At 58.8% G+C, this 27,142-nt stretch overlaps 2 protein-coding genes across 5 annotated transcripts; one reads left to right on the forward strand and one right to left on the reverse strand.

Moving 5' to 3' along the window:
• The first annotated feature begins 87 nt into the window (after positions 1 to 87).
• Positions 88 to 22,216, forward strand: SMTN (smoothelin). 4 transcript variants are annotated; one of them, XM_082640392.1, is made up of 21 exons: positions 88 to 238; positions 1,955 to 2,085; positions 6,744 to 6,892; positions 7,266 to 7,359; positions 7,446 to 7,524; positions 7,632 to 7,729; positions 8,640 to 8,960; positions 9,049 to 9,121; positions 9,720 to 9,791; positions 9,872 to 10,393; positions 10,588 to 10,760; positions 13,866 to 14,018; positions 14,105 to 14,180; positions 15,258 to 15,422; positions 15,515 to 15,577; positions 15,784 to 15,850; positions 16,752 to 16,925; positions 17,129 to 17,246; positions 17,927 to 18,078; positions 19,038 to 19,106; positions 21,912 to 22,216. In XM_082640392.1, the coding sequence occupies exons 2-21, from the start codon at positions 1,969 to 1,971 to the stop codon at positions 22,060 to 22,062; spliced, it is 2,886 nt and encodes a 961-aa protein (XP_082496518.1). In that variant the 5' UTR covers positions 88 to 238; positions 1,955 to 1,968; the 3' UTR covers positions 22,063 to 22,216. The 4 variants fall into 4 exon arrangements, with proteins under 4 accessions (XP_082496518.1, XP_082496517.1, XP_082496515.1 ...); XM_082640391.1 differs by having other exon boundaries at positions 19,038 to 19,201; positions 21,912 to 22,051; XM_082640389.1 differs by lacking the exon at positions 19,038 to 19,106.
• Positions 22,217 to 22,386: 170 nt separating this feature from the next.
• Positions 22,387 to 25,048, reverse strand: SELENOM (selenoprotein M). The gene is made up of 5 exons (XM_082640393.1): positions 24,709 to 25,048; positions 23,483 to 23,518; positions 23,250 to 23,284; positions 22,814 to 22,892; positions 22,387 to 22,730 (listed from the first exon to the last, which is right to left on the reverse strand). The coding sequence occupies exons 1-5, from the start codon at positions 24,826 to 24,828 to the stop codon at positions 22,572 to 22,574; spliced, it is 429 nt and encodes a 142-aa protein (XP_082496519.1). The 5' UTR covers positions 24,829 to 25,048; the 3' UTR covers positions 22,387 to 22,571.
• Between the last annotated feature and the right edge of the window lie 2,094 nt (positions 25,049 to 27,142).

Raw genomic sequence — 27,142 nt, forward strand, 5'->3', positions numbered from 1 at the left:
TGGGGCACGAGGGTGGGCGGGATCCTCCCCAGGATTGGTTGGCGCCGTGGCGCGGGGCGGGACCCGCGGGGCTGCTGGCGCGGCTGGACGGGCGGCGCTTGCAGAATCCCGGGGACGGTTGCTGAGCGGGCTTGGCATCCCGGTCGCGGCGCCTTCCGCCTGACCGCTCCTAGTCCATCTGTTGGATCCCGAACGACCTAAACTGAGCCCGTACCGGACGGGCGGGCCGGACTAAGAGGTAGGTGTGCGGACCTCCGGGAGACAGCAGGACCCCCGACGGGTTCGAGGGTGGAACCCGGATAGGTGGACTCCCAGGGTTCTGGGACTCCTGAACCTGGGAGCCCCCACCCATCCACAGGGGCTCTAACCCATGCGATAAAGTTCTGAGACCTGGGGGAAGGACGCTCACGGACCTCCAGGAGGCTCTACGACCCCCAGGGGTGCTAGTCTGTGGGGGCAGAAACCCTGAGGAAGCTCCTACGTTCCTCTGAGACCCCTCGCAATCTTCGGGGACCTCACACTGTGTGACAGGGAGCCATGGAACTGAAGTGGAGCCGCGGCGGGAATCCCTGAGGAGAAAGAGACTTCCCTGGGTGTCCTAGATTCTGCATTAGGGACCCCTGTCCCTCAGAAGACATGGGGGAACTCAGAGTGTCCACAGAACCCAAGTCTGGTGATTGCTAAGTGAAGGACCCCAGCAGAGGGCGGCTGGGAGGTTGCTACCTGTCCGAGCCTACAGGGATGGGAAAAGCAAGCAGCGACTTGAACAGGCAGAGTCCGAAGAACCCCAGCTGTGTGGACTAGGACCTCCCCCAGACCCATTCACCGGATGGGATGACTCGACAAGTGACTGTTCTGGAGAAGGGGAAGGGATGACTGAGTGATGAATCAACAGGAGCGGGGGCAATCCAGGGGCCATTTCAGTCACCATACATTAACTAAGCACCTACGGTGTGTCACGCTGTGGGTCCTCAAATTTCAGAAAGACATTAGGGCTGCAGGGGGAAGGAAAGAGCTACACTGGGAGGCTGGGCCAGGATTTAGGGGGCCATTTTGATAGGCAGTGATAGAGCAAGAGGGAGTGTCCTGAGCCCCTGAGGGCACTTTGGAAGGGGACTTCAGAAGCTAGAGGTGGCCAAGATTAAATCCATTCCCTGCCCGCTGGGTCTTTGGGATCCTCCTTCCCCCATGACAATCCTCTGGTCCTCTCCAATCCTGTTTGCCTAAGTCCAGAAGCTGGACAGATCAGTTTCTGAAGGCCCTTCCAGCTGGGGAACTGAATTCTAAGTGTGTGAACTGGCAGGAGGAGCCGGGTGCCTGGACACCTGGCTTCATGAGGTCAGGGCAGTTGGCATCAGGGGGAGGGCGGGAAAGGGAGGAGTGGAGAGGGGTGTGTACAGAGGGCTGTCCTCAAGAATTAGAAGACAGACTGTTACCTCCAATGGCTTAAGTTACCTGGGGGAATGAGAGTGGCAAAGGCAGCAAGGACTTGGATATGGGTTTAGCCCATAGCCAGAGGTTGAGCTTTTGGGGTGAGTGGGGGCTGGGCAGGCCCTGGGGATGGGTGGGTGGGGCAGGAAGCTATGGAGTGTGGTAGGCACCCCCTGGTGGTGAGCACAGCTTGGGTGGGCCTTGCTGGGCCCTGGCTTCACAATCCAGGTCCCTACCCTCCCTGTTTGATGCTTAGATATGGCAAGGGCCCAGCTTAGGCCACACAGCAAGCTAGCAGTCCAGCTGGCTGGACTGGAACCAGGGACTCCTACTCTTGGTTTGTTGAGTTTTCCAGCACAGTACCCGAGGGCAGAGGGCACCTCCCAGCCAGGAGTCACATCACAGATAAGGATTAGACACCAATGGATAATCATGGGTTAGAGGGGGAAACTGAGGCACAAAGCCCAAGTGCCTGTGGTTTCTAGAGGCCCCAGAAGGCCTGATTCATGTCTGTCCCCTGCAGAATTCCCTGAGCTGATGTCAGCTGCCAAAGGCACTGGGGAACTCACCAGGAGGGGACGGACGGAGCTAGGGGCCAGCAAGATGGCGGACGAAACATTAGCTGGGCTGGATGAGGGAGCCTTGCGGAAGCTGGTAAGTGGTTCCATTATCCCTACTATGAGGACAGACAAGACAGGCCAGAGAGGCAGGGCCTGTCCAGGATACCTCTCAGCTGACAAGAGGAGGTGATGGGGGAGGGCGCAGGAGAAGGGCTCCAGGGAACAGGGCTAGGCCTGTTCTGCGTGGCTGATGCAGAGGCCCTGGTGGCATGTGCTTGTCCATGCCAGGTGCTGAGGCCTTGTTCCTCCCAGCCCCCGACTGCCACCACCTGTTTAAATAGTAACTGGTGAGGACTCACCCATGTGCAGTCACAGGTGTGGGGAGGCTGGATTTGCCTCTCTCAAGCAACAGCCTGGGCAGTACCCACCCCTGGAGGCTGGCCCAATGATAACAGTAGCAACAATGATTAATAAGCCAGGGCACAGCAGGGAGCAGTCTGGGCGCTAAGCACACCATCCCACAGAATGGTTACGGTAGCTCCAAGAGCCAGGAGGACACTGTGGCTCAGACGGGTGAAGTCACCTGCCCAAGCGCACCCAGCTCGGAAAAGGGTGTGCCAGGATCCAAACAAACCCCAAAAGGGGTCATGGGGGACCAAGAGACCTGGATAAGTCAAGTCCAGAAGAGCCCATAGAGAGAGACAGGCCTTGGGGACCCTTATGAACACTGTGACTTCTAATCTGTCATTTTTCCCACTCTGAGCCTCAGTTTCTTTATCTGTAAAATGGGAGGTGGGGGGAATGTGTGTGAACATAATATCTAGGTCCTACAGTTGACATGGGGATGGAATGAGGCGTGGGCCCAGATCTTGGCATGGAAGAAGGATGGGCCCACTCTATCCCCTTTCCCCAGCTTCTTCTTGAAGCCCGCCCTCCCCCCCAACACACATACCATGCACAGAGAGGATGTGGGGCAATATAGCAGGGCAGGCATGTGCCCACCAGCAAGGGCAGTGTGCCCTGGAACTGGAAGAGGGGCCAGAGCTCCACCCCCCAGCCCCTGACCCTTGTCCAAGGGGTAAATTAAAGATTTACCTTCCCTGGGAGAAGGCAAATGACCCACCCCACCCCCATACCATTCCTCTGGAGGCAGGGGCTGGAGCCAGCTAGCTCAGCCCAGTCACTGGGCAGTGCCCAGCCACTGCCATCATCTACCCAAGGCACTCGGCCTCTGTGTCCTCGGACAGCACCTTAGACTTTGGGTGTCTGCCACCGCCACAGGCGCTATGTGCAGCCTGAGGGAGATGGGTTTCCAAAGGGTCCCACCACGTCAGCTCGACCTCCCATCAGGAAGTCAGAATCCTAATGTGGGTAGTGGAGAGAAAGCCAGGTCTTTGCTCATCCCCTTCTCTAGGGGTCCACTCTGAAGATCAGGGTTCTCCAGCCGCCAACCACCACCCCATGTGGGTTTGGGTGCTGGAAAAGGGTTTCAGAGAAGCCGGAGCATTGGCTGTAGTCTGCCCCCCCAACCCCGGCCCCCTCCCTGGGAAAGGACTAGCAAGACCCCGCCCCTCGTCTCGGGACCCCGGAGGTCTTTCCCATTTCGGGACCGGGGTCCTCCACCGCCGGGCGCCCGCCATTACTGCGCCCCAGCGCTGCCGAGGGTCCCGCCCCGTGCGCCGGCCTCCTGGCAGGAACTGGGGCGTCCGGAGCCGGGTTCCTCCCCACGGGGCCGGGCCTTATAAGGGAAAGCTGACCCGAGCCCCAGCGTCCGGCCGACTTGAGGACCCAGGGACCCACTCCCAACCTCGGCTCTTGCACATTCCTGCGAACGGCGGGGTGGGGGTGGGGGGGTTGTGCGGGATGGGGACACGAGCACCACGTGCTCCTTCGCCACAAATTGGGACGCCCTCCGCCTCGGTGCCGGGTTCGAGATCGGGCTCCGACACTCACTAGCTGGGTGACCTGCGGAAGCTGCTTAAGTCTGTGAACCTGGGTTTCCTCTCTGTAGCCGGGGATGTTAAAGCAGGCGGAACCTGGGCGGCTTCCTGTCCTGCTGGCTCCTGGCTGGGCGCCTTGCACGGGGCTGCGTGGGAGAGGCGTGGGCGGTACAGGCGGCTGCGGTCGCGGGGTCCGCGGGCCTTCAGCGCCCCCTGGCTAGGCCACGCTTCACTGCCGGCCGGTCCCCCATCGGTCAACTGGAGGCGCTGGGACTGAGCGAATGCCTGGAAAGTCTCCTACGTAGTGCTGGTGGGGAGTCTGAGGCCCAGGAAGACGCCGGGGCCTGTCAGACGCCTCCAGCAGCGAGGGTACAAAGTATCCGGAGGCCCGGCCCCCCGGGAAGAGGAAGCACCCTCTTTCCTCCCAGGAGAATTTCACTGGGTAGTTTCGGAAACCCCCCCATCTCCTTCCCTTTCCCCCGGTGGACAATGGCGCTTTGTACTTCCTTCCCTCCCAACAACAGCCCCCTCCACTCAGGATGGTGGGGCCTGAGAGGACGGGGAACGCAGGACACACATCAGGGACACTGTGGGCGGACCTTTGTCTCCAGGCCTAAAGGGAAGGGTCATGCGGGAGGGTGACCAGTGGGATGAGGTTGTCCATTCCACAACCCTGCCCCACCCACTCGGGGGATCAGACAGAGGCTCCCATTTTCCAGAGGGGGACCCCCAGGGGTTGCAGAAGTGACCAAGTTCCCACATCAGGCTTTTTTCAGGGAGGAGAACCCCATCTCTGGAGCCCAGGGGGTTGGGAAGGGACACACAGGAGACAAAGGGCTAGTCATTGCGTCTCTGAGCCTCTTTACCCTCTGCACAGGAGGGGCTGGACCAGCTGTCCCCTCAAGCCCGGAATCTCCTAGTGTACCATGGAGGGCTCTGGGCCTGAGTCAAGGCCAGGACTGAGGGTGGGAAGGTGAGCCTTCTCCACCCCCCCCCCCCACATGATAGGCCCCCTTAAGCCCCAGGGCATCTCTAGTCCAGGCTGGAAGGGTCCCCAGTATAGTACAAGGATCTTCAAGGTACCCACCATAGCAGACAGACCCCAGCCACAGAGATATCCTCAGCCCAGGGAAGGCCCCAGAGTCATGGAAACCTGGGTTCAAATCCTGGCTCAGGTCACTTGACCATAAGCAAATCACTTCCCCCTGAGCCTCAGTTTCCTCATCTGTCAAATGGGAGTAATAAATTGCCTAGGGTTTCTGTGAAGTTAGGACAAGGGGCTCAGCACAGGATCCAGCACATGGTTTCTCAGTAAATGTTACAGATGCCTCTGGGTATCTTGTCCTCACTTGCCCTCACTTCTCTCTCTCCCCTCCTGACTGGCTGGAACCGACAATACATTGCTCTGCAAGGGGGGGGCACCCCAAGTCACTGCCCCCATCCTCACCCACTGCCCTAAAGGGAGGCCATTGTCCCGTCTGACAAATGAGATGTTAACCAAGACCAGGGATGTTAAGGATATGATCCTGACCATGCAGCCAGGACTGGATTGGGGCTGGAGCCAGCTGGGGGTCTGGGCTTGAGCCTTCCAGGGGCCCTCCCATATCTCCTCAGGAATGTGAAGACTGAAGGCTCCCTGGAGGGCTCTGTCACTTGTCTCTACCCTCTTCAGACTGGGACAAGTGAGCTCATGGCTAAGCTGGGTCAGCGCACACTCCCTGCTGAAACCATTCCCCCCCCCACCAGGCTCCCCCGTGGAGCAGGAAGGAATGATGGGAAAAGAGGCTAAAAAGGAAGGGAGTAGAGGGTTCCTGGGCCTACCCCTGGATGATTTGGGGGTGGGGGTGGAGGCGGAGGAAATCACTGCCTATACTTGCTCCCACCTGGCGCACACCCACACTGGAGGCTTATCTCTGCCATTATTTTCCTGGGGGCCCTGGGCCTGTCCTCTCTCCCTTGAGCCACAGAGGCTCTGTAGGGGGTAGAGGAGTGAGAGGGGCAACATGATTGGCTGACTGCCCAGAGGAGGTGCCCTTTCCTGGACCTGGTTAGACCAGCCACCCCCAATTTCCCAGGGAGTGACAGGCTAAGAAGCTGGTGGGAGCACCTGTCCCCCATGGACGCCCTCTCTAGGGCCCTGGGTGGACCCTAGTGCAGCTGCCTTATCTGTCTGGGGTGTTGGCCCTCCCACTCTGAGCCCCGGCCCCTTTGCCCCTTCAGTGGTGGCTAGAGCAGGACCAGTGCAGGGAGAACAATAGCCCCCAGCCAGGCAGGGAGCTATGACTCCTGAGGGCCTGCCCCTGCCTCAGTTTCCCCATCTGTCCAATGTGGACGAGGCTGCCACCCATCAGCAGGGCTGTGGTACTTTGGGAGTCTCTCGTGCTGACAGCTAGATTCCAGCAGCCCAATCACCCTTCCCTCCCCAGGGACACTGTAAGGGGCCCATAGGATGGCCTCCCTCCTCCTGCCACGACTCCCTGGTTCTTGGGGGTTTGATGAAGGGCTCTGAGAGGCAGGAGTCGAGTCACAGGAATGAGCGCCTGACTTGGCACCTGGCACAGGTGGGTGGTTGCTGGCTGCCCACTCTGTGAATCTTAGTCCACGGTGGGCTGTCCAGAAGCCCTCGCTGCATGATCTGAGTCTCCCCCTGAGACCAAGTTTGGGTGGGCAGGCAGGCACATGACGGGCTTGGGGCAGAGGGAGTGGAGACAGACCACTCATTGTGCCCCAGGCCGAACCGTGGGCGGCCAGTGCCCGCCCTCTGTCCCTGGCAGCCAAAATGACCTGCCCCTCACCACCCCTTGCCCTGCAGCTGGAGGTCACAGCAGATCTGGCAGAGCGGCGGCGCATCCGCTCAGCCATCCGGGAGCTGCAGCGGCAGGAGCTGGAGCGCGAGGAGGAGGCCCTGGCATCCAAGCGCTTCCGTGCCGAGCGGCAGGACAACAAGGAGAACTGGCTGCAGTGAGTGGCGAGGGGTTGGACATGCAGGTGGGGCTGAATGTGCCAGGGCTCAGCTCATGTTGTGCAGGCAGGCATGAGCCAGGTGTCTGCTGCCCATCTGGGTGTGCAAATGGCAGCATAGGCACACATTTGGAGTACACAGGGATGTTGGTGGGCACGGACCACGTGCCGGTCATGGTGTCCTGGCCACGCCCATGTGATATTAGCGCTCAGGTCCATGGGCGTGCATGTGCCAGCGTATAGCCAGAGGGTGTGCACAGCTACCTGCCTCTCTGCCAAGGTTCCAGTTACCCTGTCCTGGCCTGTGCCCTCAGCCCACATCCTCCATGACCTGGCCCTGGCAATGGAGGTTATAGTCATGGTGTCCCTGCAGCTCTCAGCAGCGGGAGGCTGAGCAGCAGGCTGCTCTGGCACGGCTGGCAGGACGGCTGGAGTCCATGAGTGATGTGGAGGAGCTGACCACACTGGTGAGGCCTGGGCCAGGGCAGGGGATGGGGGCAGGGCAGGTGAAAACCAGGACTCCACATACCCGTGGCCCACCCCTCACCTACAGCTGCGAGGCGCTGCTGAGTACGAGGAACGCAAGCTGATCCGAGCCGCCATCCGCCGCGTACGGGCCCAGGAGATTGAGGGTACGTGCCCTGCCCTGGCCCCACCCCTGCCCTGCTGCATGCTGCCCCCAGCAACCCCCCACCCTGACCCTCTGCTACTCACCTGACACTTTTCCCTTTCCCTCCAGCCGCCACATTGGCTGGAAGGTTGTGCAGCGGGCGTCCCAACAGTGGCTCAAGAGAGGACAGCAAGGGGCGGGCAGCACACAGGCTGGACCGGTGTGAGGTAAGGGGTGTGGGCAAGGTCCTGTGCCCATGGACGCCAGCAGCACAGAGCGCCTGTGTGTCTTTGCTAGATGGGTACTTAACTGAGGGGGCCCCCAGCTTGTGTTTGGGGGACAGTGGGACTCTGTCAGGCCTCTGCCCACTCTCCCAGGCAACTTCTGGTCACATGTCTCCCCTCCAGAGTTTGTCTCTACCCAGGCCTCCCCCGCAAAGCCAGCTTGTCTACACTGCTCCCAGGTTCCTGACTGTCTCTCATTACCACCCTGTTGACCTCCCAGCTGGCCTCCCTGCTTCCACGCCTACCTTCCACCCCCACACTGGCCATCCAGCCTCCACTCAGCAGACAGAGGGATCTCCCTGAAATGAAAATCAGACCCTGGTACTTGTCCAGCTTAAACCATCCGAGGCTGCCCCTCCCCCTCCGTACAGCCCACATCCTTACCTTGGCTTATCAGGTCCTGCTGTCAGGGGCCAGTGTCGGCTCTGTTCTCCAGGGAGTGTGGGTGAGAGGTCGGGTCGTGCAGGTTCCGTAAGTGGCCAGCAGAGGCCGCTGGGTCCCTGGTCCTGGCAGGACTACCCACTAACCCCGTAATTAACCAGGCAGAGGCCAGGGGTCAGGGGCCTCCACGCTAGAAATTGATTAAGTCTGGGAGTCCCCAGCAGGTCTCCTGCTGTCCCCAACCCCTGCCATTAGGATCTGGTCATCTCTGAACTGCCCTTGAGTAGGCAGTGCCAAGAGGTTGGGAAGTGGGGATCAAAGATGGCCCACGGTGTGCCAGTGACCGTGCTTGTGCAGATGTGCCTGCAGGAAACCGTGTCCAGCCCCTCTGCTTTGCATGCCCTGCCCTGGGTGCCTGCCAGCCTGGAGAGCCTTGGCCACATCCTGTGGGTCTCCCACGGGTCTCCCGCAGGTGCCGAAGCCAGAGGAACAGGAGCAGCAGGCAGAGGTCCCAGAGCCAACCCCAGCCCCCAATGGCACCAGCCATGACGCGACCACAGTGACACTACTGCTTCGGGCCCCACCTGGGGGCACACCCAGCTCACCTGCCTCAGCCGACAGTTCACCCACCACTACCTCTCCTGAGCCTCCACTGGAGCCCGCCGAGGCCCCGTGCCCTGCCACTGAGGCTCTGGGCGGCCCCAAGCCACCTCCCAGCCCTCCCAGGGCTGCCAGCCCTGAGCCCCAGGAGCCTCCAGCCACCCCCAGCATGGAGGGGCAGGTGGTCAACAAGGTGAGTCTAGATGAGGGGCAGGGATGCCAGGCAGATGAGCTCCCCAGTCTGGGAGTCAGGCCCTGCCCATGCCGTGTCTCCTCTGCAGCTCCTGCCTGGCCCCACAGAGCCCCCTGCTGCCCATGGCCCTACCAAAGGTCCCTGCGACACAAAGAGAGCAGGTAGGGTTCCAGCAGAGATAGCTAGGGGCATCTGCCTCCCTGGGCCTCCCCTTCCCTGCCTGGAAAATGGGTTCTTGTGTCTAGATGGCTCCAGTGCCCTCAGGTCCAGGCAGGCTCTGACACTCCTCCCACTGCTCCTGAGGTGTCCCCGCCCCTGCCCCCCCCATTCCCCCACCCATGGCCAGAGGCCTCCCTGCAGCCTTGAAAGGCAACAGGCCTCAGGCACATTCTTTTCCCCAATAAGGGAGTGCACCCATCTCCCAGCTGGAGCCGTGGGCAGTGCTGGCCAGGGGGGTGTCCACCATCTCCATCAGCAGGGAGAATCTGGGCACCCTTCCTCCAGCCCAAGCCTAGCCCCAGCCCCCAGGAGTGTCCAAGTTATCCTGGGGTCGGGGAAGGAGGGGCCTGTAAGAGAGACGCTGCTGAGTGGGGAGGCTAGGAGCTGTGGGAGGTGCAGGGTGGGCTGGGGAGGTTGAGGTGTAGGAAGGGGTTGGGAGGCTGAGGAGGTGTGGAAGAGAGGACTATGAGAGGTGGACCCCACCATCCACTCTCCTCTCTCTGCTCCCACATGGCCGCCACTGCCTTCCCATGCTGCCAGACCTGGCTGGCCCTCGCCCCTGCCAACGCTCCCTGTCTGTGCTGAGCCCCCGCCAGCCAGTCCAGAACCGAGGTACTGCCAATTCCCACAACCCCGGGCTCTGGGCAGTCCCTGTCCCATCCAACCACTGACAGCCCTCCTGTCCCTTCTAGAGCCCACTCCCCTTGCCAGCGGACCTTCCCCGTTCCAGCGGGCTGGCTCCGTACGGGACCGTGTGCGCAAGTTCACATCTGATTCTCCTATGGCTGCTGGGCTCCAGGAAGGCCCACTCCGGGCAGCCCTAGGTCCCTCGACCCCTGCAAGGCTCCCAGGCTCCTCCCACATCAGCACCACCCCTGCCTTCTCCTCCAGTGGCCCCTCCTCACGGGGCCGCAGTGACACCTCCTCCCAGTTCAACAAGGATCAGCGAGGAACAGCCCGGCCCCTGGCCCAGCTTCAGAGCTGCCCCAGGGAGGAGGGCCCCAGGGGGCGGGGCTTGGCTGTCAGGCCCCTTGAAAACAGAGCAGGGGGGCCCATGGCCCGCTCAGAGGCGCCCAGTGCCCCGCTAGCCGTGGCCGTGGGCACTGCTGAGCCAGGGGCCAGTATGAAGACCACATTCACCATCGAGATCAAGGATGGCCGGGGCAAGGCCTCCACGGGCCGGGTGCTGCTGCCCACAGGCAACCAGAGGGCAGGTAGGCCCCCCCACTGCCTCCCCACTGCTGGGGATGACTGCCTGCAGCCACCCAGCTCTGCACATAGGACAGGTGCTGTGGTCAGGGCTCAGGGTGTCTCCAAAGGGTGCACTGGGAGCAACGGGCGCCATCAACCCGGACTGGCATTACCCTCACCCCACCTGATCCTGACCGTAGTCCTTCTCCCTATCCAGAACTGACGCTGGGGCTGCGGGCGCCCCCCACCCTCCTTAGCACCAGCAGTGGGGGCAAGAGCACCATCACGCATATCAGCAGCCCTGGGAACCTGGCTCGGCTGGGCAGTGTCACTCACGTCACCAGCTTCAGCCATGCCTCCCCTGGTAGCCGAGGAGGCTGCAGCATTAAGGTGAGCCCTTCCTCACCCCACCAGCCTCACCATCAGCCACCTCATGTAGACTGCTTCAGGGTGCAGGGCTCTCAGGGCTCCTCTGCTCTGCTCTTCCCCTACTGCACACACGGGAAACTGAGGCCCAAAGAGAGAAGGTGACCACAGTCCACAGACAGTTGATGGCAGAGCTAAGGCCAGACCCTCGCCTATCAGCCACTAGACATGTCAGAAGCTCACTCTGTACTGGCCTTAAGCTTCCCACGTGATGATCTCTGGTCCTTACTCCAGAATTGGTCGGTTCATTCCTCGTGAACAGATGGGAAAACTGAGGCTCAGAGAAGGGTAATAAGGGCTTGCCCCCCTCTTCCTGTAGCAGCCCCAGTGGCCCTGCTCCCAGCTTATACTGAACCTCAGCCCCAAGGTGCAGAGCCGCTCATCTGCTCATCCAAGATCAGCCTGGCCCGTTAGGAGATTGGAGATTAGTGATTACCATCTGCGTCAACATCTCGGGGTGGGGGGGGGTGCTGGGCAGAAGCACTGAGGGGGGACAGGCAAGGGGGTGCCGGTCAGGTGAGGCAGCAGCCTAGCAGGTGCCACGGGAACGGAATCTGCCGCACCCCTCCCTTATTCATTCTGGAGCCCGGGATCAGCTGGCTGGGAGCTCAGCCTGGGAAGGGATCCCCAGCGGGCCGCCCAGCTGCCCAGGTAATGGCCTCTGTGCTGTTCCAGGGGCTGAATGGGACTTTGAGGTGAAATGGCTAGAGCCAGCTTTGGGCTTTCTCAAGGGTGACAGGGAGAGGGTGGGGGCAGGAAAGCACCCTTCCCCTCACAGAGCAGGACCTAACTGCTCTCTGCCAAGGGAGCGAGGAGAGGGCGGCCGAGGCCCTTGGGGTGGATGGGAGGTGCCACAGGGAGCGCCAGGTATGACCACCTACTTGCCTCAGTTTCCCCATCCAGAACCAAGGGGAGGCAGATCGTGTGCCTGTAATGCACTTGCTCAGAGTCTGTGGTTGGATCTGAGCACCAGAGGCAGGCAGAGGACATTTATCTCAGGGACAAGGCACTTGCTACTGCAGATTGCTTGAAGTCCCGCCTCTCTGTGCCTCCATTGCCCCCATCGGTTCAAGGCTTTCTAAAACAGCATGGCATGAGGGCAGAGGACGCAGGCTCTGGAGTCTGGCAGACTGGGTCCTCACGGCTAATGCACATGGTGGCCCAGACAGGCCCATGCCTTGCTCCCTGCCTCAGTTTCCCCACCTATGGGGCATGGGGCCCCGGCCTCGGCAGTCCTTCAGAACCTGTGCAGGCTTGCTGTACTGCCAGTCTGTGATCTCTGCAGGGCCAGGGCCAGGCCTGGCGGTCCGCCTGCTTGAGCAGGCCACCCCTCCCCCACTGCCCCCTCCAGAGGGAGCCCAGAATAGGTTTCTATTTGGGCTACAGCCCCAGCTGGCAGGTGGCGGGCTGGGAGGCCAGCAGGGGCGGGGCAGGCCCACTGCCCTTGCCTTCGCCCTCAGGTCAGCTGCAAAGACTGACTCTGCCAGACAGAAGCAGCAGTCCCTACCACTGCCCCCTTCGTCACCCCACCATAGAGCCCCCACCATCACCATGCCGGGGGTACCGGGGCCCAGGTCTGAGCTGGACGCAGCCCTCGAGGAGAGATTGGGCCGGGCGTTGGAGGAGCTGCAGGCAGTGGCGGAGGCAGGCCGGGCGGCAGTGACCCAGGCAGCTGAGGCAGCTGCCTCGGCCGTGGAGCCGGTGGCCCGGGCAGCTGAAGAGCTGCGGGCGGAGACGGCAGCACTGAGCCGGCGGCTGGATGCACTGGGCAGGCAGGTGGAGGTGCTGAGCCTGCGGCTGGGGGTCCCACTTGTGCCTGACCTTGAGCCCGAGCTGGAGCCCAGTGAGCTGCTCCTGGCCGCTGCCGACCCTGAGGCCCTCTTCCAGGCGGCCGAGGATGCTGGGACCCCCGTGGCCCACCCGCCTGCCTTCAGCACCCGCCGCCGCTCCTCTGCAAGCCCTGCCCACAGCGGCAGTCTCGTAAGTCCTTATGGGCTGCAGGGAGGCGGGTGGTTTTGAGCCAGGCTCTGCCTCTGCTCAGTGACCCTAGGTGGCCTACCACCTTCTCTGAGCCTCAGTTTACCTATCTGTACAGGGGACTGGGGCACTAGCGCTCCAAGACTGAGGCGAGATGGTGCCAGGCTCCTGGTCCTGAGGCACACGTGGCGGCTGCCTTGGCAGCCCCTGGCCGGGGCCCAGCCTCCAGCCCCACCCCCACTCCCTGCCCCTGCCAGGCCGAGCCTCCCTGAAGCAGCTGCCACCTCGGCTCTCCTTACCCTTACAGCAAACAGAGAGGCCCTGCCAGGAGGGGAGGGGCTCTGATAGTTGGGCTGGGGGCTTGTCTGCAGGGGGCTGGGAAGATGCCCTGAGAGGGGTGGGGGGCTAGGTTGGGGTTGGAGGCCCCTTAGTGGGTGATTCATGCTAGTGGGTGTGGGGAGCAGGGGCGAGCTTCAGAGAGGACTTGGCTCTGGGCAGCCCCGGTCAGACACCTGGTCAGGAGCCTATGGGCCCTGGTCCAGCTCCCTTGGTGTGTTGAGGGCGGGCATGTGCTTGCTGCCTGGGCACTGGCCCAGGAGGACCCAGGCTTTGGGAGCAGGCAGACAGAGCACAGCCTGCCTGGGAGGGGGCTGGGAATGAAGCAGCAGAAGGAACTCGGATGCAGGAGTTAGGCTAGCTTCAGCTCAGATCCCAGTCTGCATCACACTTACAGAAGGACAGTGGGCAAGTCATGCAGCTACCCTGAGCCTCAGTTTTCCCTTCTGTTAAATAGGGACAGTAAAATACCTAGTGTTCATACAGTGCTCACCACTGAATGGAAATCACCATTATTGCCTCCCTTAATTGTATTAAGACAGTTCCGGGTACATGGGAAGCCCTACAACAAGGCTTTCAGTGCCTCTTCTGTGAGCCTGACATCAACATGGTCATCCTTGGGCAGGCCGTCCAGCTGGCTAGTGGTATTTCAAAGGCTGTGCCAGAAGCCCCAGGGCCTGGCCCCCTGTACTTTGGCACATGGTTGGGTTCATTTACACCCCTGCTTAAAGTCCATGCCCTCTCCCCACCACACAGATGGAGCCAGAACCAGCAGAGCCCCCCTCTGCAGCAGTGGAGGTGGCCAATGGCGCCGAGCAGACCCGCGTGGACAAAGCACCAGAGAGGCGGAGCCCTCTGAGCGCCAAGGAGCTGACGACCATTGAGGATGAGAGTATCCTGGACAAGATGGTATGGCCAGATCTGGTGGACTGGGGGTTGGCAGGGGCCGGGGCCAGCAGGCACCAGATAGGCAATGACGGGGACTCTGTCTGCAGCTGGATCAGACTACGGACTTTGAGGAGCGGAAGCTCATCCGGGCTGCGCTACGTGAGCTCCGACAAAGGAAGAGAGGTAGAGAGCCCAATGCCCCACCCCTAGATCCAGCTGCTCCCCTCACTGGGGTCCATTCGTGGACACTCCAGCTCAGTAACGCCCTCCCCAGCTTCTTCTCTAGACTCAGCTTCTCCTTTTCTAGACCCAGCTCTTCCCTTGCCTCCTTCCCCCAGATCCAGCTGCTCCGTTCCCTAGCTGCTTCTCTCCCGCTTCCTAGACCCAGAACCAGCTTCTCTTCTCCTTCGTAGACCCAGTTACTCTCTCCCCCAGCTACTCCTCTTTGCTTCTCCAAGTTCTGTCAAGTACTCCTTCCCTGAATCCAGATACTCCTTCTCCCAGCTGCTTCTCTCTCCTCAAGGTCCACTGATGACCACCTTAGCCTCTGCTTCCTCCCTGCTTCCCCTTCCCTGAACACAGCTACTTCCTCCCCAGACCCAGCTATTCCTTCTTCCAGATTCTAGATTCATGTGCTTCTCCAGATACTCTCAATTCCTCCCTCTATGGATCTAGCTGCTTCCTGCAGGGCCCACGGATGGCCACCCAGCCTCTATGCCCACCCACCTGCTTCTTCTTTAGGCCCAGTTACCCACTTTGTCAGCTTCTCTCCCAACTACCCTTTCCCTGGATCGAATTGCTTCTCAGATACCTACAATCACTCCATCCGTGGATTTAGATATTTCTTCCTCTAGCTGCTCTTCTCCCTGCTAAGACCTATTTGAAGGCCCGCTCAGCTACTGCCCTCACTCAGCTTCTCCTTCCCTGGCCTCTGCTGCTTCCTCCCTAGATGGAGATACTCCCTCCGGACTCAGCTATTCATTCCCACAGAAACTCCCTTCTTGGATCCAAATACTTTCCCTTTGAGTTCAGCTATTCCATGTCCCCTTGTTTCTGAGTGCACCACACCCCGCCATTCCCTCCCAAGTTATAGCTACCCCCTCACCCCCAGCTACTTCTAGAGAGGGCTGTTGTCCCCTGTGTCTTCAGTATTGCTAACAAGTTGCCCTCCATCCCATCTGTGTGCCCTGTGTGCCCGTGCATATGTGCTTTGTGGGCGATGGTGGCCTTCTGGGCGTGCGTGGGGCATTCCCCGCCCAGACCAGCGGGACAAGGAACGGGAACGGCGGCTGCAAGAGACACGGGCCCGGCCAGGGGAGGGCCGTGGCAACACGGCCACCATGACCACCACGCGACACAGCCAACAGACAGCTGACGGCTCAGCTGTCAGCACTGTCACCAAGACCGAGCGGCTCGTCCACTCCAGTAAGGGGCCGAGCAGGGCTCAGGGCGGGAACATATCTACCTTGCTGGGCCCTGTGCCCCTCACACCCTTCCTCTCATCCCTGCCCCCGCAGATGATGGCAGACGGACGGCCCGCACCACCACGATGGAGTCGAGTTTTGTGAGGCGCTCAGAGAGTAAGGCCGCCTGGCGTCTTCTCATGCCTGCCTGCCAGCCCACCTTCCTCAAACTCTCTCTCTGAACTTCCGTCTGTGTGTCTCTCTGTCCAGCCATCACTTTCTCTTCTCTGCCTGTGGCTACCTCCATCCCTCTACCAGCCTCCCGCCCCATCTCCCACATCCAGCCCAGGACCTCACCCTGCTCCCCTTCCCCTTTCTTGCAGATGGTGGTGGCCGCACCACGATGCAAACTAAGACCTTTTCCTCTTCGTCATCCAAGAAGATGGGCAGGTGAGCACAGGTACCCACTCCCAGACCACGGAGGAGTCAGTGTCTCAGGGGACCTCACTGCACACCCATTCTACAAGAGGGGACACAGCCAGGGAGGGGAAGAGTGGGAGTCAAACCACTTCTGCTTGCCTTGCCATCTCACCTAATTCTCAACCGCACCATGGGGGAGGCCAGAGATTTGCTCGGGGTCTTAGAGAAGCCTCCCCACCACACTGAGCTGCTGGTGGCACTGCCATTTCCCAGTGTCTGCAGACCATGTCCCATGTCACAGAGCATCTTTACATCTTAGCCCCATGAAGGTGGGATACACCCTATGTTATAGAGCATTTTGGGGCAGGTAGGATCAGAATTCAGGCTGGGAACCAGAGGGGTCCAGGAACTCTGAGTCAGAGACTTATGTTCAAGTACTTGCACTGCCCCTCATGCTCTCTGAAATCTAAGGCCAAAGGCCTCTGTTTCCTCATCTTCAGTGGAAGTGGTAAGAGTCCCTCCATACTCTTGTGAAGTTTAAAATGACACATAGAAAAGGCTCAATAGACACTAGCTATTATTATTATTACCATTACTGTTATCACATTGGTTGTCATTATTAGTTGATAGGGCCCAGAATCTAAGCTCACCTGTAACCTGACGATACAATGAGCCTTCGCAGAAAACTCCCCAGGGTCCAAGTCTGTTGAAAAGAGCTTGGCTCCCATTTTCTTGTCGTTTGAGCCTCAGTCTGCTCTTCTGTAAAATGGGTATGATAAGGGCACCTCCCTTGCTGGCCGGCGTTGCCGGTGGTGAAGATACCACAAGAGTGTAGGGTCTGGAGTGTGACAAGGCCCCTCCCTTCACTCGTGGGGATCGAGGCTCAGGAGCGGCCCTCCCCGGCCCTAACAGTGGCATACCCACCCCTTAGTATCTTCGACCGAGAGGATGAGGCCAGCCCGCGGCCCGGCAGTCTAGCGGCGCTGGAGAAACTCCAGGCAGAGAAGAAGAAAGAGCTGATGAAGGCGCAGAGCCTGCCCAAGACCTCGGCCTCCCAGGCGCGCAAGGCCATGATTGAGAAGCTGGAGAAGGAAGGCACCGCGTGGTGAGCAGCAGTGGGTGGGGCGGGGCCTAATGACCGCATGGGGCGGGGTCTTGGCTGTGGTGGGCGGGGCCAGAGACGAGAAGGGAGCGGCTGGAGCTGTGGGGGGCGGGGCCTGAAGGTAAAGAAGGCGGGGCGGGGGCCTACTCGGTGGGCCAATGGAAGAGGCGCCCCTTGTAACCCCGCTCCCGACACCGCCCCCGCAGCAGCTCTGGCGGACCCCGCGCAGCTGTGCAGCGCTCCACCAGCTTTGGTGTCCCCAGTGCCAACAGCATCAAGCAGATGTTGCTGGACTGGTGCCGAGCCAAGACGCGTGGCTACGAGGTGAGCTCTGTGAGACCAGGTGGCCAGGCGAGGGCCTCCTCACCCTCACAAGGCCCCAACTGCAGCTGTACCCTTCACAGCCACCATGTCTGGCAGGGAAGATGGGAATTCCTCTTCTGGAATGAAACAGGCTCAAAGAGGACACATAACATGCCCTAGATTCCAGGATAAGTGATTAAGTGGCAGGGCCTAATGAGGGCCCTTGGATGGTGGGCACGGTTCAGGGCCAGACCCCACCCTTAGAGTCCCCGCCTCATTGCTCTGTCGGAGGCACTGGGTAAATTTCTGTACATGAGGGAAGGAGTGATGAGGGCATGACCACGGCCTTAGCTGGGTGGTGCTGGGCCTCTTGGTCACTCTGTCCCCCTAAGCAACAGACATGGGAGTTAACAAACTGAGTTGGAGGAGGCTACCTACTGTGCAACCTTGAGCAAGCTACAGGGCCTCTCTGAGCTCAGTTGCCCTAGATCTGGATTACCAAAACACTGGGGGGTGAGGACTTCCCCAGTCGTCCAGTGGTTAAGACTCCATACTTCCTCTGCAGGGGGCATGGGTTTGATCCCTGATTGGGGAAGTTCTGCATGCATGCCTCATGGTGTGGTTAAAAAACAAAACAAAACAAACAAAACACTGGAAGGTGGAGGACATAGGGAGCTGACCAGTCTTCCCACTACCCGTAGCATGTGGACATCCAGAACTTCTCCTCGAGTTGGAGTGACGGGATGGCCTTCTGTGCCCTGGTGCACAACTTCTTCCCTGAAGCCTTCGATTATGGGCAGCTCAGCCCACAGAACCGGCGCCAGAACTTCGAGGTGGCCTTCTCATCTGCCGAGTAAGTGTGGGTCCCAGCCCTGCTGGTGTCAGCTGGGCGTCTGGGGCTGGGCATCTGGGCCGGGCCCAGCTGCCCCGAGGCCCCCTGGAGCTGGTCAGCTGCACTGTCATTCAGCGGCTGAGACCCCCTTCCCCAGAAAGCCCCCATCCTCTTCCACCCCACCCACCTGTTGCTGAGCGTGCCAGGTGCCCGCCGGAACGAAGGAGCCAGAGGCCCGCCTACCAGCCTGGGCCAAGGCCCATCAGGTGGCCCTGTCCATATCCCCTCCATCCTCCCTCTGTCCCCTTCTCCTTCTATCTCTCCCTTTCTCTGTCCTGCTCTCCTCCCACTATCACCAGAGCTTCCTGCTCCCACGGGATCCCGGCTGGAGATTCCAAAAGGAGGATCCTGGCCCGGGCACCGTGCCCGCCCAGCCTATATAGGTGTTGCCAGAGGCTTATATAGGACATCAGCAAGCCCTCCACTTTGGAATCGTTGCCCCATCTGCTCACCTCACCCTCAGCACCCTCCTCCGTCTGTCTTTCTCTATCTTTCTCTTTCTGGTTTCCCCCCGGATATCTTCCTCTTCCTCCTCCCTCCACCTCCTCTCACGCCTCCCTCACCCCCCCTCCCTGGGGCACAGCCCTCCTCTCCAACCTCAGCGCCAACGCCATCGCCCCCACCCCTTGTTCCCTCCCGCTTGCCCCGAGAGTTCTCTGCACCTGTGACTGATCTGGCCCCCCACCCCTGTCTGCATTGCACACCATTAGTGATGGGTAGTGAGCGGCACGTCCACAATGGGGAGGGGGCATGCGGGGGGCTGGCAGACTGCAGCACTGAGAACGTAACTGAACTCATGTCTCTGTGTGTTTATGTGTGTGTCTCTCTGTTCTCCTCCCCTCTCTCTTCTCTGCCTCTTCCCCTGCTGCCCCGCTCGGGCCCCGCCCCCCTGCCCCTTCCCGGCCCCCTACCCTCCCCAGGACCCATGCGGACTGCCCGCAGCTCCTGGACACAGAGGACATGGTGCGGCTTCGAGAGCCTGACTGGAAGTGCGTGTACACGTACATCCAGGAGTTCTACCGCTGTCTGGTCCAGAAGGGGCTGGTAAAAACCAAAAAGTCCTAACCCCTGCTGGGGTCCCACGGTGAGGAATGCCGCCTTGCTCCCCTGTCCCATTACGCTGCCCCGCTGGAATCTGCTCAGTGGGGCACAAAGAAAAGCCAGGGAAATGGCGGGAGTGGGGGTGGGGAAGCAGGGGGACCCTGAGAAGAGCCAGAAGGAGCCAGGCACGGCCTTATCTTCTGTTCAGGACCTCACAGGCAAGACTATTCTCCTCAATGGGCAGTGATGAGCCAGGTGGGCAGGACTGAGATGGAGGAAGCCCAGGAGGCCATGGGATCCCCGGGGAGACACCCGACCCAGCTGGCAGGTCCAGGACAGCTCTCAAAAAAGTGCAAACTAAGCTGGCATCTGAATGACAAGTTCAGGCTAAAGGAGGGAGAGGGAGTCCCGGGCAGAGGGATCAGCCAGTGCACAGGGGTGGGGTCGAGGGAGGTGGAGGGCATGGCACACCCAGGAAGGGAAGGAAGTTTATTTAGTCTGGATGTGAGGGGGAGGAAGGGGTCACAGTCAGGAGTCTGAACTTCCTTCTGAGGACAACAAGAGTTATAAAAGGTTTTCAAACAGAGAAGGGATGTATGTGGTCTAGTAGCATTGAAGAACAATCCTTGAGTGAGGCCTGGATGAGGGATGGGGAGGGAGGGGACGGACTAGACAGCTAGAGAAGCTTAAGCAGAGGGATGGGCTTTTTGATGGACCCACTGGGGAGGGAGAAGGAGGGTCAGGGAAGCCTCCCAGGCCTCCAGTTTGTGCACTGGGAAGTTGGGGGTGCCATGCTCCAAGTTGAGGAGCTCAGGAGCGAGGCCAGTTTAACAGGAAGTTATTTCTGGTGGGGGTCCTGGATCCCCAAGCCAGCTGTGGCATTTCCTGTCTGGTCATCTCACCTCAGGGCCACAGTAGAGAATTCAGATCCTGAGCTAACTGCCCATTACAGACCAGGAGCTCAGAGGACAGAGGTGGGCTCAGAGCATGCCAGGGGTTGTTAGGTCAGAGCTAGGGCCAAAAACTGGAACTCCAGACTCCCCACCTTGTGGCTGTCTTCCTTGCCCCATCACTTTTCCCACCCATTTTGTAGGGAGAAGAAAAGACGAAGGCCCAGAGGGAGAAGGGGGATTGCCTAAAGTAATGTGAATCAGGGACAGAGCTAGCAGTGCACTCAGATGCCCCTTGGGGCCTGCAGCCATCGTGGGGGGCAGCCCACACGTGCACACATATACTCAGAGAAGCTGTGCAGGTGAGGGAAAGATGGGCATGGTGCTGTCTCCAGGTCATATATGGACTTAGGAGCTGCTGCCCAGCAGGCCAGCCTGGAGGGAGAGGGGCCCAGTCCGGCCCTGTTCCAGTTGGAAAGTGTGACTCAGCCGTGCTGTTGCTCGAACTGCCTGGTGTTGGCCTGTCACTGGGGCAGCTGGAGCCCTGAGCCGTGAGCCCCGGTGTAAACAATGGCTTTATAAGGTCTCCAGGGAAGACACCAGAGATGGGAGGGAGCTCCACTTTGGGAGAGGCCAGGATCCCTGGGGAGATAGCCACAGCTGGAAGAAGCTGCAGAGAGAGGCTGCCTCTTCACCGTAGTACAGCTGAAACAAGCTGGGGCAGAGACGACCTCAAGGGCACATAGCACCTCAGCAAGAGAGTCAGAAACCTCTCACTCATCCTAGGTGCTTCCAAGGACTCAAATGAAGCAAAGAATGACTATACTATTGCAGAAAAATGGGGAAACTGAGTCATGGGGCAGGGTTTTCTCTAGCTTCCACAGCTGGCCAGTAGAGCCTTGACAGAAACAGGTCTCCTGCTTCCCAGGCTTCTTCCCCAAAGGAGTCCTGGTGAGCTGAGAGTAGGCCCCAGCCCTTACATTGTTTGACCTTGAAGGTCTGACCTTGAAGGCACAAGATGGGAGGTAGTCCTGGGCCCTTGGGTGTCTTGGGAACAGGAGCAATTCCTGCCCTCATGCCTTCCCTGCCAAAGGAAACTCACTTAACAACATTGACAGTGCTAACTATATGCCAGGCATGGCACATGGGAGGGAGCAAGTCCTGCCCCTGAATGTGATGTAGTTGGTCCAGTCTGTATTGATTGGGACACTCATCTGCTTCCCCTGCTCTACCCAAGTGGGTAATAAGGGTTAGAGAACTGTCTCTCAGACATACACACACACCTCCCTGGCCACCATCTCACACAGCAGGGATGTCCGTTGAGGCAGATGGGGGTTCTCAGGCTGCTCTACAGGAGGTACCAAGCCAGGGAGCTGGCAGATAATCCTGGGCCCAGAGGGTCACTGGAGTGGGTCCTGGGTGCAGGGAAAGATTTGAGGCCCCTTGGGTACAACTGCCCAACTGAGAGGCTTGTGCCAGCTGGAGTGTGCCTTTGAGGGTGAGAAGGAGGCGGCCCTCCAGAGAGAAGTGGGCGGGGTCTGGAGTGAGGACCTCCCCAGGGCTAGGAGTTGAGACCCCAACCCTGCACTGGGTCTGCTGCGCCTGGGCGCTGGGATGGGGCAAGGATCTCCTCCTTCACCTCCACATGCCTTGGCCTTGCTCCCCACAGAGGTGCCTCCAGGCTTGGGTGGCTGGGGCCTGGGGCTTCTGCCTTCCTAGAAGGCTTTTCCCCCATTCAGTCAATCAGGAGTCGAGTTTATGGAAGACCAGCGGGCTGCGGCGTTGTAAAGACCTCTGGGTAGAGGGTCGCCGCAAGAGTCAGGGCCGGCACTGACAACCACCCCCGTGCCCCCCTCCCCGCAGGATGCTGGTGGACTGCGTACCCCTCGTGGAGGTGGAGGACATGATGATCATGGGCAAGAAGCCAGACCCCAAGTGCGTTTTCACCTACGTGCAGTCGCTCTACAACCACCTGCGGCGCCACGAGCTGCGCCTGCGCGGCAAGAATGTCTAGCTTCCCCGCCGCCCGCAAGGCCGCAGCGGCAAGCTGCCCCCACCATCCAGGCACCGTCCCCTCCCTGTGCGCCTGCCCACAGCTGCCCTGTCTGTCGCGACACCTTCCCACGCACACACACGCAGCGTTTTGATAAATTATTGGTTTTCAACGACCCTGATTCCTCTCTCCCTCCCTTGGGGGGCTGAATGGAGGGCAGCTGGGCAAGGTGTGCCCATGTCCCCACTCTGGCAGCCAGGCAGCTGGGGATGCGGGGTCTCCCATGGGTATTCGGGGAGCTCTTATTCCTCACCCGCCCGCAGCAAAGAAGGAGTCGAGTCTCGCTGAAGGCGGAAGGGGATTTAGTGGAGCTGGGAAGGGAAGAAAGAGGGTTAGGAGGGACCCCCCCAACTCCATCCCTGCTGGCTCGGGGACTGGGCGTCGGCCCTCAGCGAGGGTGGTGCTCCCGGGCCGCTGAGCGCTTCATTCTGTCCCCAGGGCTCAGGCAGGGTGGTGCCGCGCCCCTAGACCTACAGGTCAGCGCGGTCAGGAGCGCCTTCGGCGGGCCTAGCGGGCGCCCGCAGGTAGTCTGGGGGCACAGCCTCGTCGGGCGACGCCTTGCGGTAGAAGCCGAGCTCCTGCACCAGCGCGTTGATCTCCTCGCGGGTCATGTCGCTGAGTGGGATTCGCTGAAGCAGAAGAGGGGCGGGGTCAGCGCGCCGGACCCCGCCTCTCGCCCCTCCTCCCCCCTGTCCACCTCCCCAGGCCTCACCTCCAGTTCCTCAAAGCGTTGGCCCAACAGCACAAGCTCCGGGTCGGCCCCCGGGAGGTGTTTCATTACCAGGTTGTGGCTGGAGATGGTGTTAAGGTGGGTAGTGGTGGGCGGAGGCAGGTGGGGTTTCCCGGGGACTTGTCGATGTGAACACTACCTCGTCTGCCCAAGCAGGGCAGGGATACCCATTTACACGTGAGGAAATTAGGGTTCGAAGTAAGGGGCCTCCTCTCTGTGCCGGTGTCTGTGGCAGTCATCACTAGTCAATTTCTCTTGCCAATCCAAGACCACCTCAGAATCCGCTGGGCAGCCACTATCAATCAATCCCATTTGTCAGTTGAAGACCGTTGGTCATCCCTATCTGTGAAGTTAAGTGGAAGGAGATTCTTGCAGATACCCTCCCCTTTCTCCCTCCCCCAGAACAGAAGGAGGATACTAGAGTGGGATGTCCTGGGTGACGAAGGCCTTCACCTGGGGAGGAACCAGAGCATCAGACCCCAACCATCTCCAGGTACCAACAGGAAACTGAAGCCCAGTGAGGTCACACAGCAAGTCATGTGCAGGCTCCTGATTCCCAGCCCAGGGAACCTCCCCCACCCGGTCATTGGGACCACGCTGCCCAAGAGGCTCAGGGGGGACAAAACTGGGGATCCCTTCCTTCAAACTCACCTCCTTCAGGCGATTAAGCTGTCATCCCCCACATGTCTGGAGGGGAACAAAATGGCATAGGTCAGGAGTAACACATCTACCCTCACCCTCATTCCCCAGCTGGGCATTGGATCGAGCTGTGAATTACTCCCTGGAACGGCAGTTCCTAAGATGTGGAAATGGAGGCCCCTTGTGGGTAGAAGGAGGAACTCTGTACAGATGGGGAAGCCGAGGCCCACCCACACCAGAGGAAAAGAGGAGCAAGACCAGAAACCCAAAGGGCACTTACCAGCCTTGGGGCTCTTGCCTGCACAACTTACTGACTGTTGACACACGCCCAATGCCCAAGAGAAATGATCACCCTACCCCCTCAGGCCATAGAGACCTGGACCTGGTCTTTGGCCCCTAGAACCTCAGGGTGGAGGCAGACCAGAAGGAAACAGCTCAGAACTTCCCTGAGAGGCCCTATTAGAGACACCTACCATCTGGTCCCTACCTCATCCGGTGCAGAGCTGGCTCTCCCTGCCACCTGCAGCCTAGCCCTACAGACCATCTGGTTGCTTCCCCAACAAAGGAGGCTGGGAGGGCCCCTCCCTGTACTCCCTGAAGGGGAGTCCAGACCCCAGCATTACCCATTCTAGTCCTCCCTCCTCCCCGCCCCCGCCCCCCACCCAACTTTTTTCAGGCAGAAAACTAAGGCCCAGAGAGGGTCTGTGATGATCCAAGTCACACAGGGACTTTGGTGGGGCATTTCATGGCAGGGGAGGGTGGGGGGGTTGTTGCGGAGTAAGAGTTGGTAAGGCAGTTCCCAGCCAGGTGGCAGGGAGGCTCCCAGAAAGTCTTCTGTCCCCCAGGCAAAGGGAGTGAGACCAACCGGAACTGGGGTGTGGAGGAATTCCAGGAAAAAGAGAAGTGATGGGGGGATGGGAGGTTGGGCTCCAGAGGACAGATTTGGGAAAGTCATAGGCCGGAAGAAGGGGACAGGGCCAACGTGTCTGGGGCCCGATGTCCGGCCGGATGGGGAACTGGGGAGGGGTTCAGATTTCCAGGCCTCAAGATCGGTTGTCTCGGGCTTCCACGGTGGGTGCTGGGGCGTTCTGGGGCTGAGGAGTGGAAGGGACAGTCCTGGTGCCGAGGGGGACATGGGAGTCAGGAGGGTCCTGGGTCAGAACGGGCGGTGATTCCAAAGCCAAGGGGCCACGGGGTTAGGGGTCGGTGGTTCCTAGCCTGGGGGCCGCCGCACTCACCTCTACCCGGCCTCGGGCCAGGCCGTGTAGACGGTTCCAGTCGGGCCGGAAGGTGGAGGTGGCGGCCGCGACTGCCGCGAGGAGCAGCAGCAGGGGCGGCGAAAGCAGCAGGAGGCGCATTGAAACCCGGCCGAAGATGATCCGCAAGCTAGAGGTGAACCGTCCGGCCACTGCGCCACGTCTGGGCCCGCGAGCTGGCCAGGTCCCTGCTTGAGGTCCCACCCCGCTAGGGACCACGCCCCCAGCTCTCGGTCTCCGCCCAGGGCCTGCGTGGGGGCCGCCCGCGGTCTCCCGGCGGGGTTTGGGCTCCTCTCCAGCCCTCAGCCCTTTACTTTCCCAGCCCCGAAAGTGTCCACCCTCCCTCTGCTGACCGAGAGCATGGACGCTCCGACAGGATGCGGCCAGGCAGTGCCCCCTCATGCCGGCAGGGGGCGCGGGCGGGAGGCGGACGGACACGCGAGTTTCTGGGTCAGACACCCGATTTGAAGATGGGGAAACTGAGGCCTGGGGAATCCTTTTTTGTGTTTTTTATTTCTCTGGATGAAATTCCGATCTGGATTTCAATTTCCTGAGCACACGTGTGGCGATGGGAATACTACATCGGGGCTGGGAGGATAAAAGGGTCAATACACATTAGAAAGCTCTTTAGAACAGTACCTGGCACAGTACCTCAGAAAGGCCCCATGAACTCCGTTTTACAAGTTAGGTAACAGACTCAAACAGGTAAAACAATTAAGTTGTGGATCTGGGATTTGAACCTAAAACATGCCTGTGTTCATCTCACCAAGACAAAGATGACTAGATCAGGATGCTTCTTCCCCTCTTCAAGCCTAAGGCAGACACAGCACATTGATCACAATGCTCTTTCCCACTGAATCTAGCCTGGGACTCAGAATCCTCCTCAACATCAAACTAAGGCTGCATTATGACCAGTTTTGCCTTCCTGGGCCCCTTCCTTTATTAAAAAACATATATTAAATATTGGATTTTACAACTGCCTTGATTTAAAAAATGAATGTAATCCAGGCTGGATTCATGATTACTTATTAATTTTTTTCTTCCGATTTTAAAAGAAGTTAAAATATTTTTGTGGACCCCTAAAAGTATGATGGGCCCTAGACGCTGAGCCTAGTGGAAAAGTCAGTTCTGCCCTTTGTTCATACCCTGCTACCTCCCATTCACTGACTTGATGGTGAAGATATAATAATAATAGGCTTAGGGCTGTTATTTAATATCCATTCTCTATAAATGCATGAGGACACAGTAAATATAATTGGTTCTATCCAGATTATTGAAATGACAGGCTATGTCTAACACCCTATTTACTGCTGTGGAAGTGGGAATTCATCCAAGCTTTCTGAAAGGCAATTTGACACAATAAATCAAAACCCTAAAAATATTTCTTCTACCCAGTATTCCACTTCTCAGAATTTGACCCAAAGTAATCTTCAGAGAGGGAATCAATTGTTAGGTCAAGATGTTTATCAAGACACTGTTTGTCATGGTGAAAAACTGGAGAGAAGACAGAAGCCTGTCACAGCAGGGGATGAGTTAAATAAATGGTGATACCTCCTTAGGGTAGAGAACCAAGCAATTGTTTAAAATGATGCAGCATACTGTTGAATGACACGGAGAATGTTCATAGTTGTAGTATCAAATTTTTTTAAAAAGCTATGAAACAGTAATATCAGCTGGGAGTTGCGATGCGCTGGGCTACAAGTCACAGAAACCTCAAGTTTAACTGGCTTAAACAATGAAAGGAATCTGTTGGCTCAAATAACAAAATAGTCCAGGCAGGGAGGGCTTCAGGTGAGGTTTGATCTGGTTGGTAAAGTCACCAAGACCTTATCTCTTTCCATTCTGCTTCCATAACATCAGCTTATCATTAGCCCAATTACCTGCATGGTGTCAAGATGGCTGCCAGTAGTAACCAGTACCACCACAGACTTCTTCATTCATATCTAACTAAGGGGAAATCTTTTTTTTTTTTTTTGTAAACTTCTCAGGAGAGAAAAAAAACTTTCTTTCCCAAAACCCCCAGCAAAAGTCTCCTTATATCTCACTAGGTCCATCCATGATCTAATCAAGTGGCTGGGGAAATGCAAATGCTCCCTGGCTTAACCAGTTGGGACCCATTCCTGAAGACTGTCAAGGATATGAGCTGCAATGGATGTGTGGCGGCAACAGAATAGCCAATGGATTTTATAAAATATGTATATATAAATACATATGCCTTCACCAAAAACCATAATCTAAAGGAAACAACCCAAGAAGTCAAAATGGTCATCTCTTGGTAGATGAAATTATAGGTGAATTTTTTTCTCCTTTACAATATTTTTCTGTGTTTTCTATAATAAACATGTATTACCTAAACACAAACAGTAACATTTGTTTACAAAAAGAATGGGTCGGGCCTCCCTGGTGGCGCAGTGGT

This window comes from Mesoplodon mirus (genome assembly GCF_964341445.2).
Source record: "Mesoplodon mirus genome assembly, chromosome: 13".
Lineage (NCBI taxonomy): Eukaryota > Metazoa > Chordata > Mammalia > Artiodactyla > Ziphiidae > Mesoplodon > Mesoplodon mirus.

Bases quoted from the DNA above. Each gene is read 5' to 3' on its own strand.
- SMTN (XM_082640392.1), top strand. From the start codon at position 1,969: ATGTCAGCTGCCAAAGGCACTGGGGAACTCACCAGGAGGGGACGGACG. The intron at 10,394-10,587 runs GTAGGCCCCCCC...CTCCCTATCCAG, and splicing joins CACAGGCAACCAGAGGGCAG to AACTGACGCTGGGGCTGCGG. The intron at 18,079-19,037 runs GTAAGTGTGGGT...TACCCTCCCCAG, and splicing joins GTGGCCTTCTCATCTGCCGA to GACCCATGCGGACTGCCCGC.